The following is an 18,484-nucleotide window of genomic DNA, read 5'->3' as shown; positions in this document are numbered from 1 at the left end:
TAAAATGTCATTTGATAAGTCACTGTTTTTGGCTGGAGGACTAACTAAGGGAACCTAAGATGTTTATGGTCTACTGCTTGCATTAAAGCAATGCCTTTATAATACGTATTATAAGGGCATTGATTAAAGCCGTAAACATAATATAAACACGTCTTTATATTATGTTCATTATAGCTCTCTTAGTCCTCAAACGGTGTTTAGAGTTCCATTCGAAAATGGTAAATCCTATAGTTTATAATGCTTGTGCCAATTTACCACTACATGCAAGATTTATTGCATTATTTGTTGATTAAGGAGAACACCGGATACAGGTTACTTCCAAAATAGCACATTGTTTTCCCTGGATTGGAACTTATAAATATACGTATTCTATATAAAGAATTACACCCTGAGGGCAAAACGACTTACTAATTTTGAATGGCATTTTTAGCAACGTATTTGGCAGTTAATAGTATTTAAATACCAAGAATATAGGGGGTTTTATGAAGTTATGCCAATAAAAATTCCATCAAAAGTGCATGTCATTGCAGCCTTAACTTCTATTTACTTGCTAATTTAATTCAGGTCATACTTTAAAGCTATTGTACACATGGTAAACATTCCTGCTCAGTAAGGCTCATCACTTACGCTGCACTTTTGTCGAGGTGTATTTTATAGAAAAAGATTGCAAAAAAAGGAAAAGATTCAAAATGAATTACATGTCGCCAACGCTCCACTTATAATATTCATCTTTGTATGCTTGATTGTCTGAAAGGGTTTGAAAGTATTTCTTTTCGAAGCCGTTGGATCGATCCACACCATCCCATCGGTATCCCGGCATGATTTTAAACCGGTTAGGCGCAGGAGCCGGGCCTTTGTATTTCGGATATTCTAAACAAAAAAAAACGCAAAAAACAACTTGGTTAAGTTGGATTCACAAAGATTTCTAGCGAGCGTATTTTACGTTTTTTTAACATAGACAGCTCGAAGACTCGGTTAAGTTACAAACCAAGTTGCTTGTCATTAACAGTAGCAGAAAATCGAATGCTGGTTAGCACTGTTAGGTTAGGTTAGTTCAGTGTTCGCGCATCACACAACTGGTTGCACTCAAATATCGGTTTCCACTACCTTCAAATGAATGAAGTATGCACAACCGAGATAAAAGGTAAGCAAGCGCTTCAAGTAGTGAATGGAATCCAAAACCCGAACTCTTATTGAGCCCAAAATTTGAAAGACTTGAAAATGCTGACAAATCAATAGTTAAATTGAGGATGACTTTATGATCAGCCTTGTGAAACGGTTACATACTCCAATACATGTGCTGCCAGCCTGCAACGTTTTCACTTCATCATTATTTTTAAAAAACTTTCGTATCCCATTCATTCATGAAATTATTATCATACTGCTGATTCCATGTCAATGTTCTACGTAATGGCGTAATGCTTTGCTATTTGTTTTAACACTTGCCCCTCACCTAAAAGTTAAACGTTTTCATTGAGATTATTGTATGATTTGTCAGAAAGTCCTGCATTGAGTCACAAGGTACTGCCAAAATGCAACAGTGCCTAGCTCTAGACACACACAGCATAACAGCTCAAACATAATGTTTGTGGCTATTTACCTTTGGAGGCTCCTTTTTCTTTTTCTTTTTGTTTTTTCCTGGCCATATAGGCGGCCATCGGGTCACCGTCTCGAATGGCAGCTTTTCTCATCGCTTCAAGATCCTCATCGTCATTGTAACGAGTGAAGGACTTGTTTGACTCATGCAAGGTGTCAGCAATTGCATCTGCCTTCATTGCAGATTGTTTAAGTCTGTTATGAAATCAAGTGAACAAAATGTAGTGTCATATGTGAATGGTTTGTTTATAAGCATATGAAATCTTGAGGTCAGGTTTGGGTTAAACTTGAAGAGTTTGCAATTTGAGGCTCAAGTCATGCTGTACCTATGCTCAAATTATTAAATGTATGAAGTAAGGTTGTACTAAGAATGTATTTAAGAACAACGCAGAATCATCCCTTGGAGTTACATTAATTCTACAGCATGTAAAAGTTTGCATGTGTGCAGTTACAAAACAATAAAATATATCAAAAAGGATGTGAAAGTAATTCGAAAACTGATATGTGCATTTGCATAAATAGCAATCATTAGTGCACATGTGAATAACACATGGTTGAGCAGGCTGACTATTATTCTTATACTTTCATAACATTAAAGCTGGGGGTGCTTATAAAAATCATATGCATGTACTCTTCAGGTTTAAAAAGTGAAAGCCTGAAAAGATCACAGGTTCCTGTCATTAATGTTAATTAAAGTTATGGAAGCAAAGAGTTTCGAGTTAATACCGGTATATTAAAAATACAGACCCTTTGCCCCATTTGTCATATTGCTCTTCCTTTCTTTTCCTCTTTTCTGCTTCTTCTTCATTTTCCTTCCTCTCTTTATTTAAATCTCTTTTCTTGCCACTTCCTCGCTCTCTGTACACAGTCGCTGCAACAAAACAGTATTTTAAGCACAATTTTTACTATGCCAGAATATTACAGATTAAAGCTCTGGATGTTAATTAATGGTTACAATTCTGTCTTCAAGACGAATAAACCAAGAAAGACTTAAAAAGGTTCCAGTCAATAAAATTTTATATTCTCAGATCATTCCTTCAAAGTTTAAACTAACAACTGTTGGAATAACATATTATGCTATGAAACAGCAAAGATGGCAACTCACTGTTATCTTTTGTTTCTTGTGCAAGTTGGTTAATTTCCAAGTCCTTTTTCTTTAACTTGTTCATTTCTAAACGAAGCAAGTCAACACTTGTCAAACCTCCTCTTCCACCACTTTGCATCTTATCCTTTAACATAACAGCCATTTCACATTAAATATAATAATAATTGCAGAAAAATGCAGCTTACAAAAGTTAAGAAACAAAATTGCACAAAAGGAATAATCTTGTTCCATTTATCTTTACTCCATGGAAGCTGGTGATTAAAGCGACGGGCAAGTGCAAAAGCAAACTATTAAGGTCACAATGTGAAATTAACATGCTTGATGGCTGATGTTTGAAACAATTATAGTAGTACCAGCAAAGTGGCTAAGAGTCTTTAATAAAGATCAACTCCACAGGTAAATGATTTGTTGCAGTTGATGTTCAAATTTATTTATCTCGGTACTTGGCAAAAAGTATACTGACGGTATTAGTATTCGGTACCGTTTCAAAAAAGTAGTTCGGTACTTTGTTGGTACCGATACTTTTTATATGAAGGACGCTGTGAAGTGCAATTTTTGTCCATATTCGGGCTCAGCTACTAGTTACTCTACGTCAAAACATACGTGGTCTCAGTTCTTGCAGCTTTGATAGATATTTGTAGATTAAAAAACAACAAGGAATGATAAAAGTTGGCACTAAATTTTCAGTAAAATGAGCTTTTAACAACATACTTCTAAAAACCTTGCAATAATCACTTGAAGTGTACTGAGTACCGGAACTGATAAAAAAATTTTGAAAAAAGGAATTGGGTACTTCTATTCCAGAATTGACGCGGTACAGTAATTCGGTACTATAGTACAGCAGTACTGCCACCTCTATATGTCCTAGTAAACCATTTGTGCTTCAAGCTTTGGCACTGAACTTGACTTGAACCAAGAGCTGAGCTTAGTGAGCTGCAACTTAGCATGTTCCTTTACCAATACATTAGCTGTAAGTTAGGTTAGGCTTTATTAACAAACTTTATTCTGTTTAACCATATGTATTATTGCATAAATATGCTTTAACCATATGTATTTCTTTTTGCCGACACAAAACGTTCTAGTCAAACTTGATTCGAACACCAGGCTCATGGATATTGTTTCTCATAATCATCATGTCATATTTTGTGGAAAATATGGGGCAACATGCTGCATAATAGCTTAACCAGTAAATACTTTAAAAAAAAAACAAGTAAAGTAAGCAGTGGCTGACTAACATATTTAAATTATCCAAAATCTAAATGTATTATATATATATACATATACACCAGATAAACACACCTTGTTCAAGTCTTTGATTGTTGATGGATTTCTTTCAATATCTAGATCTGAATCACTGTCATGTCTTGCTTTAGATTTTGACTTCTTTGATAGTTTTGTTTTTCTTTCATGTTTGTTATTTACAGGCATTCTATCTACACTTATATCAGAGTCAGAGTCGTGCCTTACATTCTTCGAAGACATTTTAGACCTACGAATGTCTAAGTCGCTATCAGAATCATGACGCTTCCGTGTACGTGCAGAAGGAATTTCAAGATCACTGTCTTGATTTCTAAAATCATCATCGTGCCCCATGTTGACAGATTTCCTGGGTAGCTCTAAATCACTGTCAGAGTCATGTCGAGTTCGCTTCTTAACGTCACTTTTATCTCCTTCATCTGACCCAAGTGTTTTCCACATGTTACTCCTCCTGTAGGCATCTAACTTTTTCTCTTCTTCAGTTCGAACATCCACATCAGCAATAACAGGTTTCTCATCTTCAGTCTAAAATAAGAAAACCACAACCACACTTAGTATGACATTTACATATAAGTAGAAAGAAACGTTGCAACGGATTGTTAAACAGCATAATTAAAGCTTGGGTATGCACTACAGGACCAGACAAAAACATAATATGCATATAAATATTTTATGATATTGCACAAATAAGAAACTAGTTTTGTAATTTAATTCCTTTGGGTTAAACAATGCAGTGTGATAGACTTTACAAACTGTAATTGTGGTGTCTGTGCATTTTCGTGAAAATTTTTTCACCTATATTTGCTTTCATAATTAAATACATTCAAAAAACTTTATCATGGGCATACCATTGAGTATTAAAGTAGACAAGCATTTAAAGAATACAAACATTGGATGCTTAGGCCACTCAGTAAATCTACAGAACTATTTAGCATCAACAAAATTTGACCACGTTTTTTCATTCTTTGTTAAAATTCAAAGTTCAAATGTCGAGACAAAGCTTGTTTGCTGCAGTATATTGTTAGAAAAGGTGCTGAATATAGGCCAATTTTATTACATCAAAATTTTTATTGCAAAAGTAAATTGATACTCAGGACTTATTTCCTGTACCATTCTTGGTTGCTAATTCAAAGACCAGAAATTGATAATTTAATCTGAAAGTAAAGTGTGTTTTGCACAAGAATTCAGATTAAGTATCTTCATTTTTACTGTCTTTATTTTGGCATGTTTTGTCATAACTAATTTACAAGTTTTAAGTTTTCAAAAAATATTATCAATTTGTAAAAATTCAAAAATTCCTTATATGGCCAAAATGCAACCTGCAGACGTCATATCTCCAAATAATCCGCCTATACAGTCAGACCTCGTTAATCCGGACCACTTTGTTTCGTCATAAAATGTCGGTTTAGCAGGGTATCCGGATTATCAGAAAGCAAAAATCAATCAATCTTGCAAATGTAGCACCCTGTTCAAAAAGCTGAATGCGCCTTACTCTAACTCAAAGTATGCGTAGGAGTTTAAAGAGTGAAACTGCAACATTATTATGCATAGATAATTAATCGACTATTGTGTTCGTCAACAAACTACTGTGTCTAGGACAATCGTGAATTCTCTTCACTCTTAATAATCCGGTCTATCGAATTTTATTGCTATTTGTGTAGCACATTTGTTCCAAAACTTTTGTGTCAGAGTCGGATAGCGGGGTTTCCGCATTAAAGTCGTAAAATGCATTGGAAGAAATTCGTTTCTGGCAGTTTTGTGTCGGATAACGGAGATTCTGGTTGTTCAGGGTTCGGATTAACGAGGTCTCACAGTGTATGTATAAGCGATATCCTAGGTAATTTGAAAGAAATATCATCACATTGATATTTTAATAATAATCACACATTTTTGCCTCGTTCAAAATACAGGCTTTTATGACAAATAGAATATATCAATAATTTTAGAGGGGTTAGCATTTTTGTTTTCAGTACAACAGCAACTTTCAAAAGAAGCAACAGAAGTTTAGAGTAATTACAATGTAAGATTTTATTTTGTTTCAGACAAGATTTCTTGTTTGAAGTCAGTAATAGTTACAGTAATAATGACATATAGTGGCAAAGTGCTAGTAAACATATGATATTTTACCTCTACAAGTTATTATGCAGCATTTACAAAATAATCGGAATAAACTTAGATTTAGCTTACTAAAAGCTTACTAGCCAGCTCATCAAATTCATCATCCTTTGGAGCATAAGTATTCCAGCCCACATCATCGTCAACAATCTTCATGCCTTTATTTTTTCTAATTCAACAGAAATAATTGAAAAAATACACAAACCTTTTAATTTAGGTATACAATATAACTAACAACCATTCGTTACAATTTCAGACTGCAATGTTATGAAATGTGCAAAGCAATACCATACCTAACAGATTTTAGTGGATCGTTTTTCTTTCGTTTCTTTTTCGTTTTATTGCCTTCATCAGCAGGTGATAAATAACGCTTCAGATATTCTTCTTTACTCAACGATGTCATGTTATTGCTATTATTCGAAAGCCAAATGGGTTTCCAGGTACGAAAATTTTTGTATATAATCTAAACTTAATTGAACAATTTACAATCTTAAACAGTTTTCAGCATTCACAATCAGTTAATATTACAGTCTTACAAATTAGCCACTAGTCTAGTACAGTAATGCCTGAAAATTCAAACTTACAGTAATTTCTTCTGAATATGCTTTTTTGAGTTTCATAATAAGGTTTAATTTCATTGAACTGTTTTCCAAAATAAACAATGTAACTTAGTGAATTAATACGTTGCCTAATAATGTTCAAGCCAATTCTAATAAGTAACCATAATTTAGACCAGGGTGGTCCAAACCTTGGAATGTCAGCCGCATGTGGTCCGAGGACAGATTTTATGTGGCCCACAAACACTTTCCGAGTTTTGTTACACTGTATTTTTCAGTGCAAAATTCGCAGTTATCAAAATACACCTGCTTTTATTTAAATAAGTCGCATTAGCCACAGAGTCTGAGCTACGTCACACATAACAATTGAACAATTACATTAAACAATAACAATTGAACTGCAAGTCAATATGTGATTATTATGCGGCGATAATGCCTTTATATGGCTAATGTCACAGTACAGTATTATGTGACAATACACACATACAATGATTTTAACTTTTTGTTGCAAGCAAGTAGAAAGTATCAAAGAGTGATGTTGGTGAGTGAGTGAGATGCAGCAAAGCATCAAGTTAGATTAAAACAGCAACCTAAGATCTTTGCTGACATTGAAGTTTCCTCATTTGCGGCAGTTTTGAACCACTCTGATTTAAACAATGAGAAATCGGTGTAATGCCAAGCATGAACAATAATAGCATCACTGCACACATAGCGTTAGAAACTCAAGAAGCATGAAGGAAAAACACGAAAAGTTAAAAGCGTTAAATGATTTTCAAAAAAATTATACAATCAGAAAATTGGGTATAAATGTTCAGTCATTAAAAACAATCAACTACAAATTGAACTAATCAGCATTTGGAACCAATGAAATTTTTGTAACATTGGTTATGGAAATCCAAAACATTTTGTCCAATATGATTTGACTGAGGTGGGCAGTTGTTACTTTGAAACAGCGGTAACGGTACTTGGCAAAAAATGTACCGACGGTTCCGGTATTTGGTACCATTTCAAAAAAATTGTTTTGTACTTTGTCAGTACCATTATTTTTTGTGTAAAAGATGCTGCTGCAAAAGCAATGTTTGCCGCAATTATGCCCCATATGCCCTAATTTTCTTATATGAAAATACACTAAGTAGTTTGCTGAACTTATGTTTATATGGATTAATTCTTGTTCTGGCAGATACCTCCTTTTTACTACCTTGTTTTGAGTTATCCAGTTTAAAAAATTTCTGCATAACGTACTAAAAGTTAATGTAGTTTGTTTATTTCCGTTTGAATTTTTTCGGTTTACTCATTTCTTGTGTAAATGTCTAACCAATACTAGGCCTAATTTTTTATTTTAGTGCTGGGAAAGTAGAAGCTTCTTAAAATCTGTCTCTCAAAATTTTAGGTGCTTTCACTCACTCTCACAGACTGGAAAGTATACGGAATAAACAACGCTTGCTTCTGTCCAGTGGTTTTGTTGGTTGAACAGTTCAAAATTTGGCCAATACAATATAAAAACTAAAAAAAAATAATAAAAGATGTATTGTCTATTAAAACTAGCACAAATTCCAAGTCACTGAAGAAATTAGTACTTTAAATGTGCACTTGTGTGGAAAGTATGCAAGGGCAATCAGACTGCCATATTATCCACTTTGAAAACGCTCTCTCTGAAGTGCGGTGCCCTGCCCATGCCCTTCCACTCTCACAACATTTGTGTAAGATTTATCAAATTCCAATTCCTAAATCGTGACTGTGGCGTGCGAAAACTGGTACTAACCTGGTTATGTCATGGTGGTGAAACAATAACATGCTCAAAAACAATAAATGAACAGGAAAAAGCGGTAAAGCCCAAGAGCCGAAAGTAAGGGATATCAAGTTACCGCCCATTGCCCAAGCCCAACAGGCGCGTGAGTGTGGCGCACGTAAAGCGCTAGTAGTATGACCCGTATGGAAAATGACGCGTAAATGCGGCGCGCATAAAACATCTTCAAATTTGCTATTTCCAATTTTTATTGATGAACCAATATTAACGCAGGATAAAAAACATTTTCAAATGGATAGTGACGATAGTAACTAACATTAGCATTGCGCACATTCCTTTACACGACACAGGAGCGCCCATGTCGTTCTGTGCCAATTTTGGTGCGGTATTAGAATCCTTATACTCGTACCAATGGCATATAATGCAGTAGCCTACTAGTAATATATGTCATTTCTCGGACTGAGGAAAGGCTCTGTTCGACTTAAACTCCGCAATGATTCTTCATCGCTCGAGCCCTGGTCACCGAGGTCGTTCGAGTTCCCATAAACAGACAAATTTTTCATATCTATTTACGTACAGATTGAAATTAAAGCAACTCACTGGCAAAGAAAACTTAGGAGACTCCTACAAAAATATAGGTGTGGAACTTGTTTTATATTAGGCCTAATTCTAAATAGGATATAATGTAGTCTAACCTGCGATAAAAAAGAGACACTCTGTATCTACAATACGTTACCTACGTAAAATCGTCTTAGGTAATCTTGTGCGGTTAAGTTAACTTTTCTTATTCTATGTTTTCCGGTTTGCTATCTAATTTTGCTACGTAACCATCGTTTCTAAATAATTTAGCTTCTGCCCATACATTTTTTTTGTAGGTCTATTGTAACTTAGTTGTTAAAGAAGGCCGATTTGTTATTTTTTTATCGTAATTTCGACATCATAATCTTTATTCTCGGACTGAGGAAGTCTTTGCATGTCTTTAACTTGGTGATGTTTCCTCGCTCAAATACCGAGCTAGCCTTTGTGCAAGTTTTGATAGACATGTAACATTTTGGGATGTGTACTGCACTACTTGACATTCTGTAATATCATCCATTAATGTTACATGCCGGCTTTGAAGCTTCTGTCATTTCAAAAACTTTACCAAAGCATACCAAATTGTGCATCCTATTACAAAGCAATTGGCTAAAATACCACACACAGTTATTGTAAAACTTCAGTCCCTAGAAAAAATTCTATCAAAAGTACAAAGGGGTAGTGAAAACAAAAATCATACCAACATAAAACTATGGCTAAGATTTTAAGAATCGAATTGCACAGCAGTACTAAACAAATAAAAAAGTTTTAGATTAGAAAACTTAAGTAGAGTCAGAAAACTTCCAGTATCAATGCTGTAAAGGAAGTTTAAAAAACTTCTGAAAACAGGGCTAAATAGTGGTAAACTCCAAGCCAGTTTCATTTAATAGGAAGAGGCTTTCATTTTCGTGACTTTAAGTGTAGAGTTGCATTGGGTACCAGACCAGATTCTTGCAGTGTTTTTTTAACGTCAGAATGGACCCTTTTCGGGAAAGTAGTTATGATTTCATATGGTGCACGGTGCCTTGGCCTGCAACAACAAATAATGAAAAATCTTTGCAGAAGTTTTGTGGCATCTCTCAGGTAATGATGTAGCAATGCTTTTATTGGCTTCAGTTAATACTTTACCTTTGTTGATTAATATATTTGCGAAGATCACCAATGGTGTCTAAAAATTTCATTTTCAAAATGTAAGTGTTCTTGCCGTTCTCACATTTCACTCGAATAGTGGTAACATCTCGGGCACTTATAGGTCGGATACTTTCTGGCATATTCATTCTACCAGATAATCAAAAATATTACACGATGAAAAAGTATGTAACTAATGTATTCCTCGATTAATGTTTTATTACTATAACACACCTATAGTTTAACGTTTTCACTTTATAAAACATGTTTTTAAAGAGATTTAAGCTTTCGAAAAACATGTATGATATATTTAATTGAGTTGAATGCTGAACAAGTTAGCATTAAAGAGAAGCTTAAGCTCAAAATAGATACGCTTTAAAAATCTTACCTATTTTGCATTTCCTGAACGACATCAGTTTCCACAAGAACAGGCGAATCACTTCCTTTCTCTAAATCAATTGTGAGGGCATCTTTTAGTGAAGATCTGACATCAATCACCTTTCCACCACGCACAACGCTTTTAGGAAGCCTTTCAAGAAATTGGTCGACACTGATTTTCTGTGCGGGTAACTTGCTGGTGACTGTGCATGAAGTACCTTGCCAAAAACAAACTTAGAATTTTATGCAATAAACTAAGGAGGATTTAGAAAACTATAAAGTGTTTTTGCACAGTATTTGCGAAGTTGAAAAGTACGACGTTGACAACTGGTCAGTGGAAACGTTTTTTGAGGAGCCAGAACATTATTAAAAATAGAAGCAGCGGTGGAGGCAAAGCCAGCACTTTTTAATGAAAGCTCCAGCAACGAAAATATTAGTTGCACTAGTTCCAAACTAAAGGCATTTGCATTTTAGTTAATATCTTGGCGTACAAATATTTAGTATTTTTGTTAAGGACATTTGATTATTGTGTGAACTACGTTTTGTTCAACGTTGTTCTCTCACATGAGTGTTAATCGAAAACTTAACTTACTGCATAGCAATATAGGGTAATCATTGCATATAAATATACTGAAGTTATTTTGAAGTTATATTGAAGTTCGACAAAAGCGTGTTTCATTTGTTGCATTGCTCCGCTTTGGATACTATTTACAGTCTATTTTAGGATACTTTAGGAGAGATCAGATATGGTTGCAAAATCTTTTCTAATGTACTAAAACTCCTGCATAATACGACAGCATACTATTGGTGATTTAGTTGTGTCAACAAACCAAAACGATAGACAAGAAACTCAAATAATATGCCAAGGAATCAGAGTAATTGTAAGGTCCGCGCCAGACACATGCACTTTATAAAAAGTAATTATGACCAAGGATATCACTACAAAACAGATTTTGTTTAGGAACGTCCAATACCAAGTGTATTATATTAACAACAATGATGTTTTATGAATAGAACCGTTATATACGACGTATTTTATTGAATTTTGAGAGAATTGGTCCGTTGTATGGGTGTAGGGATCCGCCATATCCGAGATAGAAACGCACCAAACAGAATGGGAAACCACCCGGACCAGATTTTTTATATGTTATGTAAGCATCCAGCATACCTACAGTATATGCGAGGTCGACTTTACAATGAAATACTTATTTTTCAACCAAGGACAGAATGGAGTGGGAACTAATCACAGCTTTTAAAGGAGCTCCGAAGCTGAGCGCATTCATATTTTCCCCGGTTCAACAGCACTATTTGTCATGAACTAAGTTACCTTCTGTGCTGCTGCAATTGGTGTTTGTTTGTTTTGAGGCTGTTGTTGAAGACGTTATAAACTCAGGAAGGTTTTCAGTTTTTTCACCTTGTAATGCTCTTCCTATTCCAGGAAACATTTCCTTTGATCTTGGATCCTTGAATATCACATTCCTGTTGTCGGTTACCTATCATTGTGAAGCAAAAGCCTGCATTAATGACAATCAAGCAAAAACCAGTGTTAAACAATTCTTAATTTATGCTTAATAAAAAGATACGCAAAACTACATCACGATTTCTAAGTTTAAGAATGATTATCACGTTACGCAATTGTCACAAATGAAAACGTTGTACCTTTATAGGAACGCCATCGGGGTACTTTTTGTGCAATTCGGATGGAAAGAAACCATCCATTATATCAGAAAGACACCGTCTAGTTGTGATGTCTGAGTAAGGTCGAAAAGGGCCACTGAACATGACAAATCCATTTGCATAAAGAGTAAGAGGAATAGTATCTTGCACCTGCAAATAATGAAGAGCGACTGGTCTTTACAAGGTTTGATTCCATCAACAAAAGCAATGTATTATTTAAACCTGTGATTTTCAACAACGCTATCTTTGTGGCACTTAGTTGTAGACCTAATGTAGGAGCACCAAACACTTCTCCCAACCTAACCTCCTATATTTATTATCCTTGATTTCTGTAGCTACTAAAAGTACAGTGGGTGAAATTGACATTGGCAAAATTGGAATAATTTGTTTCTTAACTACTCTTATATCAAATAAAAGAATAACCTATTACTACTAGACACCCTTGCTTATTACAGTTTTTTACCTTTGGGTGCTGTGGAACCTCAAATGGAAACTACAAATCGAAATCCATATTTCTACAGATCCCACATGTGAGTGATATGGCTACATTGCAGTTACCTTTAAACGAGCCCCATCTTTTGTCTTTTGAATGATGGATTCACCTTCCCCAGCAATAATATTGAGATCTTGAATGTTCTTGACGATAAGATCAAAATCCACTGCATAGGACTTATCAGGAGTGATGAACTCTAATATTTCAAAAATAATAATTAATAAAACAAATTAACAATAATAGTCTGAGCAACGTTCATAAGGCTATGGTTCTTAAACTTGCTGGAGATAGCAACTTTAACGCAAACATTCCTTGAACCTCTTTTTTAAATTCAAGAACATACGTTACACAAACAACGTGTAAGTCTTGGTATTCGCCAAACCCCACACAGTGACAAGTCCAAACACCTTGAGTTTGATAAAACCCAATTTAAAAAATATTGCTATAGGGCAGTGGTCCTGAACCTTTCATGGTTTATGGCCCCTTTACAGCGATGCTCAAAACCTGTGGCCTGACACTCAAAATTCCTGCTCATCAATAAAAAATACATAGATTGTTAATTGCAAAACACTTTTTATTTCACTGCTGCGTGTGCGGTAGCCTTCACGGCGCTAATTTTTGCACAGCAAGCACTGCTTACTACGTGTTTCTCCGGAAATTAGACAGGGCTTATGTTATTTTTCGCTTAAAAATATGACACCAGGGCTTATTTTAGAGGATGTCTTTTATTTTCATTTATTAAAAACAAAGTTGAGAATTATGTTTATTCAAACTTCAAACGCGTAACTTCAGGTCATTGCACATTTGCGCTATCGACTAGGTCTTATTTTAAAGGTAGTGCTTAATTGCTTATATCAAAATCATTGTTGAAATTCAGGCTAGTTCTTATTTTTAGGGTAAGTCTTATTTTTGGAGAAACACAGTAGTAGCTAACAAATCCTTCTGGGTCCAGAGAGCCAAAGATTGAAAAATGTGAGATACTTGAAGTGTCCCGCTGTGCCCTGCATCCCGCATTTCCTTATCTTCCCCTACTACTACATTATAGCTCAGTAGTGACTAGTGAGGTCTCAGCTCATGGCCCCCAGAAAATGCCCTGTGGCCCTCCCTGCAGGATCATGGGCACTGTTTGAGAAGCCCTGCCAAAGAGAAACAATAAATTACCTGGGTGTGATGAATTTGCAAACATTGCAACTGGTGAATCTTCCTTGTTGCCATCGATGTATTTGTCGGTGAATTCAGACTTATCACCAACCCATATCATGCCATAGTCAGCTAGAAACGTCTGCAAAATAAAAAAAGATTTCATATTTCTACATTTCATGCACGTTGTATAGTAATGTTTATAAAATGCTATTCATTTTCATTTAGAAACTCTAATTAAAGATTCTCATCTTGATAAGAGAGTTTGCTTATGATAATAAAATCATCCTTCAGTGATCCTTCAGGAAAGCTGACATTGCCATTTCTGATAGATAATTAAACCCAAGAATGATAAAATATCATCACTGCATACTGATTCTTAAGCACACCAACCTCCATTTCATGTAGCTGGTGTTGCAGAAAGCCACATTTTGCTTCTAGCTCACTTACTCTGCTTGGACTATCATTTTGAAATATTTCTTTGTTTTTATTTAACAAAGTTAGCTTTTCTTCAAGAACCTAGATCAAACAATGCTAATCATACAACAGTAAAAATCAAGATCGATGTGTGATTTCATTATCGATCAAACACTACATTATAAGGTGTTATATATCAAGTTTATTATAATTTGCTTTATCATAATTTTTTTGTTATATTATTCATGCTGTAGAATTTTATCTCATAAGTATATTTTATAAAGTATATTTTAGGTTTAACTGCAAACACATATGGAACTAAATATATTTAAGCAGACAATGTACATAATTTGAAGCACCTTAATTCTTCTATCTTTTTCTAAAACCTCTCTACTGTAATAAGACGTTTGTTTTTCCAGTTGAGTAATTCGTTTCATCATGGTACTTATCAATTCCAAGTCATTTGGAGGTGTTGCTTTTTAGACATGAGAACAAGAAAATGTAAGTGATAATTCCAATATCAACGATACACAAACAACTATGGAAAATCCATGACTGAGCTAATAGAGTAAAACGAGCATTAAATTGATCTTTTAATTCAGAGAAAGTTTTATCTTATGGTGGTAAAAACAGAATCAGTTTTTTTCCAAGAAATACTGCTACCATAATGTGCACGTCAAATATGCTATTTAAAAAACCATGGCAAAACTACACTTTAAAAAATTTGCAAAGTCATTCAAGTTAGAATCAAATTTGAAGTAAGTAAATCAGATATTAAAATAAGCAACAAAAATAGAATTACACGTTTAAGATCTTTGGGCAACGCAAAATAGCCTATTTTGTTAGAAGCCTCAATGAAAGATGCAAAACTAAGTAAACACAAAAAATTGGAGCAATGATTTTAAAAATGTCCAAAAGCAAATACTTAAATACAAATCAACCTCACGTGGTTTTGATAAAAACATGACTTTTTAAAATATTCACCTCGAGATGCATTTCCTTTTACCGGTTTCACAAGAGGATTAAACATTGGAGAAGATCGGGTATTAATAGGCCCCAGTATACTCCGTGGTGTTAAACCTTCTAATGGGGAATCAGCAGAAGTGACTGATGCAAAGTCCATAGATGAATTAGTGCTGAGTGGAACGAGCTGAGGCAGTGAATCTTTACTAAATTCATCATGCGATTGTCGTTCATTATGCCTGCTGAATTCATCAAGCAACTCTTGTTCTTTCATATATTCTGATGAACGTAATGGCATGCTTCTTTTCCTATTTAAGATAATCAGATAACAAACAAAATCATCAATTTATAATCCAAATAAAATATATGATCAAATAACCTACAACCCATAAAAATTTTCAACAATGTATACAAGATTAATTGTGAGATTTAGGTAGACCAAAATACAACGTGTTTCCAAAATCATGAACAGTATTAGCAGAAACATATCATCTACCACTACATATCTTTTATCAAATGAATGCTTGCCATCAAGGCAGAATCAAGAATACTTTTGTTAACAGAAAAAATCACCAAGCGATTAGTCTTACTTGACTAGCATTATGTTAAAAATCAATACGAGCAATGCTTTGATAACATATTTTTGTGCAGTACTAATCTGAAATAAACATACTTGGTATTATTTGCATCAAGGTACTAGGAATTTGCATTAGTACATGCTCATTTACATCTCAGCAAAACTCCAGGCTGCATGACAATACTATTGTAATCAAATACTGTTAATGTATAGTGGTAAGGTAAAATAATACGTTGATCGCAACATCAAGCAGTGAAGTGTTTTTTTTATGAAAAACAAACTTGTAAACTGAAAAACTCCAAAAATGTGACACAATGTAACTTACAGGTATACAACCAAAGTATTTATTTGCAAGCTTAACTATCAAAAACTTACCCAAACTTTCTTGATGGATTTGAATATGCTTTCTTACTTCGGTCAAGACTACTTAAAGGTGAGCTCATAATTTGCTAAATTAATGGTTCTTAATAAAACAACTTCAACAAATGAAAAAACCTATAAGCACTTGCCCTATAAAAAGTATTTGAAAACGTTTTATATAGATAACAACATAAGTAGCAGAGTTACTACTACCTACTAAGTTGGCAAGTGTATGTAAATGATAGCTCCTGTTATGACAAATGACACTGAATGCTAGAGTGAGGTGCAACACATTGAATTTCTGTGGTGAACTCGCCAGATTAAGATAGAATGAACTTAATTGTGTTCAAATAGCTTGAAGCACTGATAATAACGAAACTTTATGGTTGTACCCACAGTGTTTTCAAGATGTTTTTGGGATCGAAACAGTCTCTTAAGATTCTCAAACCCCTCTCAAAATTCATACTTCTTCAAATCAGCAAAAAGTTAGTTATTAGTGTTTAAAAGTCACAGTCTCTTGAAATTTGTTAGTGGTTGCCCAAGTCAAACTTTAAAAAAAACATGTTGTAACAATTTTCAATAATGGTTTCTTTCCAAGCCGTGTCATTTTAATTACGTTTCTAGTCGAGTCAATTATGTTTATCAAGTTAAAGTCTTAAAGCCTCTGATTCCAAGTCATAAAGTCACAATTTACATCATATATACTTTTTGTTATACATTGATACCATTGATATTCAAAATATATATACATACTTTGATATTCTAAATATTCGTGATGTACTTGCCTATTTGCAATGCACCCTTAACATTTAAAATTACCTATACATGACATTTCTGTAAATTAAATAGAATATACTGCAGTGTGATTTTTAAACAAAATATTTCACAATTAACAAACCGATTCTATGACAACTTAGATTAATTTTGTTGGTAACTTGAGTCAAGTCAAGTCTTGAAGTGGATAGGTTAGACTACCGCAGGCCACCCACCATCGATTGTTGTAATGACTTGATTAGCATTTTCAAGCATAATAAAGTAGATTACAGCATGCTACAACTGTTTGACCAAAGAATAAGCTGAGCAAAAGATGCATTAGAATGTTATACCTAGCCTATACATAATATAAAACTTTTGTGTGAAACTTAACTTGTTAAATTTTTTTGTTTTGGCTTTATTATTGTATTCTATTGTTTATTTTTCTTCGCTATCTGAAAGGGAAAAAAAAATAAAATGCTATCCAATAGGCCTATAGTGTGATAAAATAACAATGGCTGTCAGTATTTCACTAGGAAAAAATTGTGTGTTTGAAGTTATTTTTCACAGTTTCTTCTTAATCTAACTTAAATGTTATAACACAGTAACCTAAACCGAGAAATCTACCTTTTGGTCTAAATTTAACTCCAATAAAACCTTAAATAGCTTAAGTCAACATTTTACATACCCATTCTCCTAACAGGTTGTGACATACGATGAAATAGTCATTTGACTAACAATTCCACCAGCAAATAATGAACCGGAAAAACAGCAAAACCCAAGGAATTAAAACATACAAGACAGGAATAATGATAAAGATGGCTAATGGTTGACACGGTCCTACACCCAACATACAATAAACAAGTTCAGAAGGTGAAAAAAATAAAAAAACAAACAATGCCACGAAACACAACCATACATGCAGATATAGGCCTATAGAATAAGTGGGTCTAGTGCAGAAGTGCATAACCACAGGATGCCTTTGCAAACTAGACCAGCTGACCCTAGCTACTCAAGTTGTGACAATATCTGATTGTGCACTTCTGCAAAAGACCTGAATAAATTAAACAAAATTGGATAGTACGTAATCTGAATCCTCCTACTTTACTTTAGGTTCCAGCCTCTCCGGTGAGACAATGATTGTAGCCTCTGGAACGATAAACGCTGAAAAATGTGCAGATAAAAAATACAACGAAAAATTGTTGTTTATAAATGTAGTCATGGTGGTTAACCGCTGGTTGGAGATAAAGATCATAGAAATCCCAAAAATTAAAGCAATACTCCTTAAAAAAATTAAAATAAAATAATGCCATAAAAACAAAATAATAATACCTACACCTAATAATATAACATAATACTGTACATAATCAATACAAATCATACCATTGGTAACATGGACACGGTTGTCACTACTATTTCGGCGGAAAAAGTCATACGTGCGAAGCGATTTTTAACAGTTACTTAGACTTAAAAGTTATAACATAGGCCAGTGTTTCTCAAACTTTTTCCGATCGCGTACCACTCATTCGTTTTTTTTACTACACTGCGTACCACCTGGCTCCTGAATGACTTACTTTACTCAAATGTACCGGTATTTATAGTTATTACCGTTATTACTATACCATAACACCAATGAATAACAAGA

At 34.2% G+C, this 18,484-nt stretch overlaps 2 protein-coding genes across 5 annotated transcripts; both read right to left on the bottom strand.

The window, feature by feature from the left end:
- Positions 1-623: 623 nt before the first annotated feature.
- Positions 624-6,635, bottom strand: LOC143459129 (BUD13 homolog). Of its 2 annotated transcripts, none has more exons than XM_076956125.1 (7): positions 6,367-6,635; positions 6,157-6,242; positions 4,001-4,483; positions 2,702-2,825; positions 2,344-2,467; positions 1,601-1,791; positions 624-870 (listed from the first exon to the last, which is right to left on the bottom strand). In XM_076956125.1, exons 2-7 carry the CDS (start codon positions 6,211-6,213, stop codon positions 695-697), a joined length of 1,155 nt encoding a protein of 384 aa, XP_076812240.1. In that variant the 5' UTR covers positions 6,214-6,242; positions 6,367-6,635; the 3' UTR covers positions 624-694. The 2 variants fall into 2 exon arrangements, with proteins under 2 accessions (XP_076812240.1, XP_076812232.1); XM_076956117.1 differs by having other exon boundaries at positions 6,146-6,242; positions 6,367-6,634.
- A 4-nt stretch (positions 6,636-6,639) lies between these two features.
- On the bottom strand, positions 6,640-16,257 carry LOC143459108 (UBX domain-containing protein 11-like). 3 transcript variants are annotated; one of them, XM_076956096.1, is made up of 12 exons: positions 16,102-16,256; positions 15,823-15,896; positions 15,171-15,457; positions 14,546-14,661; positions 14,163-14,288; positions 13,791-13,911; positions 12,695-12,825; positions 12,119-12,286; positions 11,787-11,952; positions 10,470-10,677; positions 10,082-10,231; positions 6,640-9,983 (listed from the first exon to the last, which is right to left on the bottom strand). In XM_076956096.1, exons 3-12 carry the CDS (start codon positions 15,445-15,447, stop codon positions 9,854-9,856), a joined length of 1,593 nt encoding a protein of 530 aa, XP_076812211.1. In that variant the 5' UTR covers positions 15,448-15,457; positions 15,823-15,896; positions 16,102-16,256; the 3' UTR covers positions 6,640-9,853. The 3 variants fall into 3 exon arrangements, with proteins under 3 accessions (XP_076812211.1, XP_076812203.1, XP_076812219.1); XM_076956088.1 differs by lacking the exon at positions 15,823-15,896 and having other exon boundaries at positions 16,102-16,257; XM_076956104.1 differs by lacking the exon at positions 15,823-15,896 and having other exon boundaries at positions 11,874-11,952; positions 16,102-16,257.
- Between the last annotated feature and the right edge of the window lie 2,227 nt (positions 16,258-18,484).

The sequence above is a fragment of the Clavelina lepadiformis genome, chromosome 1 (genome assembly GCF_947623445.1).
Source record: "Clavelina lepadiformis chromosome 1, kaClaLepa1.1, whole genome shotgun sequence".
In the NCBI taxonomy this organism is placed as follows: domain Eukaryota; kingdom Metazoa; phylum Chordata; class Ascidiacea; order Aplousobranchia; family Clavelinidae; genus Clavelina; species Clavelina lepadiformis.
Note: the sequence above shows the minus strand (reverse complement) of the source record. Positions and strands in the feature narration are given on the sequence as shown.

Excerpts from the sequence above, each read along its gene's own strand:
- LOC143459108 (XM_076956088.1), bottom strand. The coding sequence starts at position 16,169 with ATGAGCTCACCTTTAAGTAGTCTTGACCGAAGTAAGAAAGCATATTCA. Across the intron at positions 11,953-12,118 it reads CCGATGGCGTTCCTATAAAG|GTAACCGACAACAGGAATGT; the intron begins GTACAACGTTTT and ends TCACAATGATAG. Across the intron at positions 10,678-11,786 it reads CAATTGCAGCAGCACAGAAG|GTACTTCATGCACAGTCACC; the intron begins GTAACTTAGTTC and ends GTTTTTGGCAAG.
- LOC143459129 (XM_076956117.1), bottom strand. The coding sequence starts at position 6,476 with ATGACATCGTTGAGTAAAGAAGAATATCTGAAGCGTTATTTATCACCT. Across the intron at positions 4,484-6,145 it reads AGCTGGCTAGTAAGCTTTTA|ACTGAAGATGAGAAACCTGT; the intron begins GTAAGCTAAATC and ends TTCTTATTTTAG. Across the intron at positions 2,468-2,701 it reads ACAAGAAACAAAAGATAACA|CGACTGTGTACAGAGAGCGA; the intron begins GTGAGTTGCCAT and ends GTTTTGTTGCAG.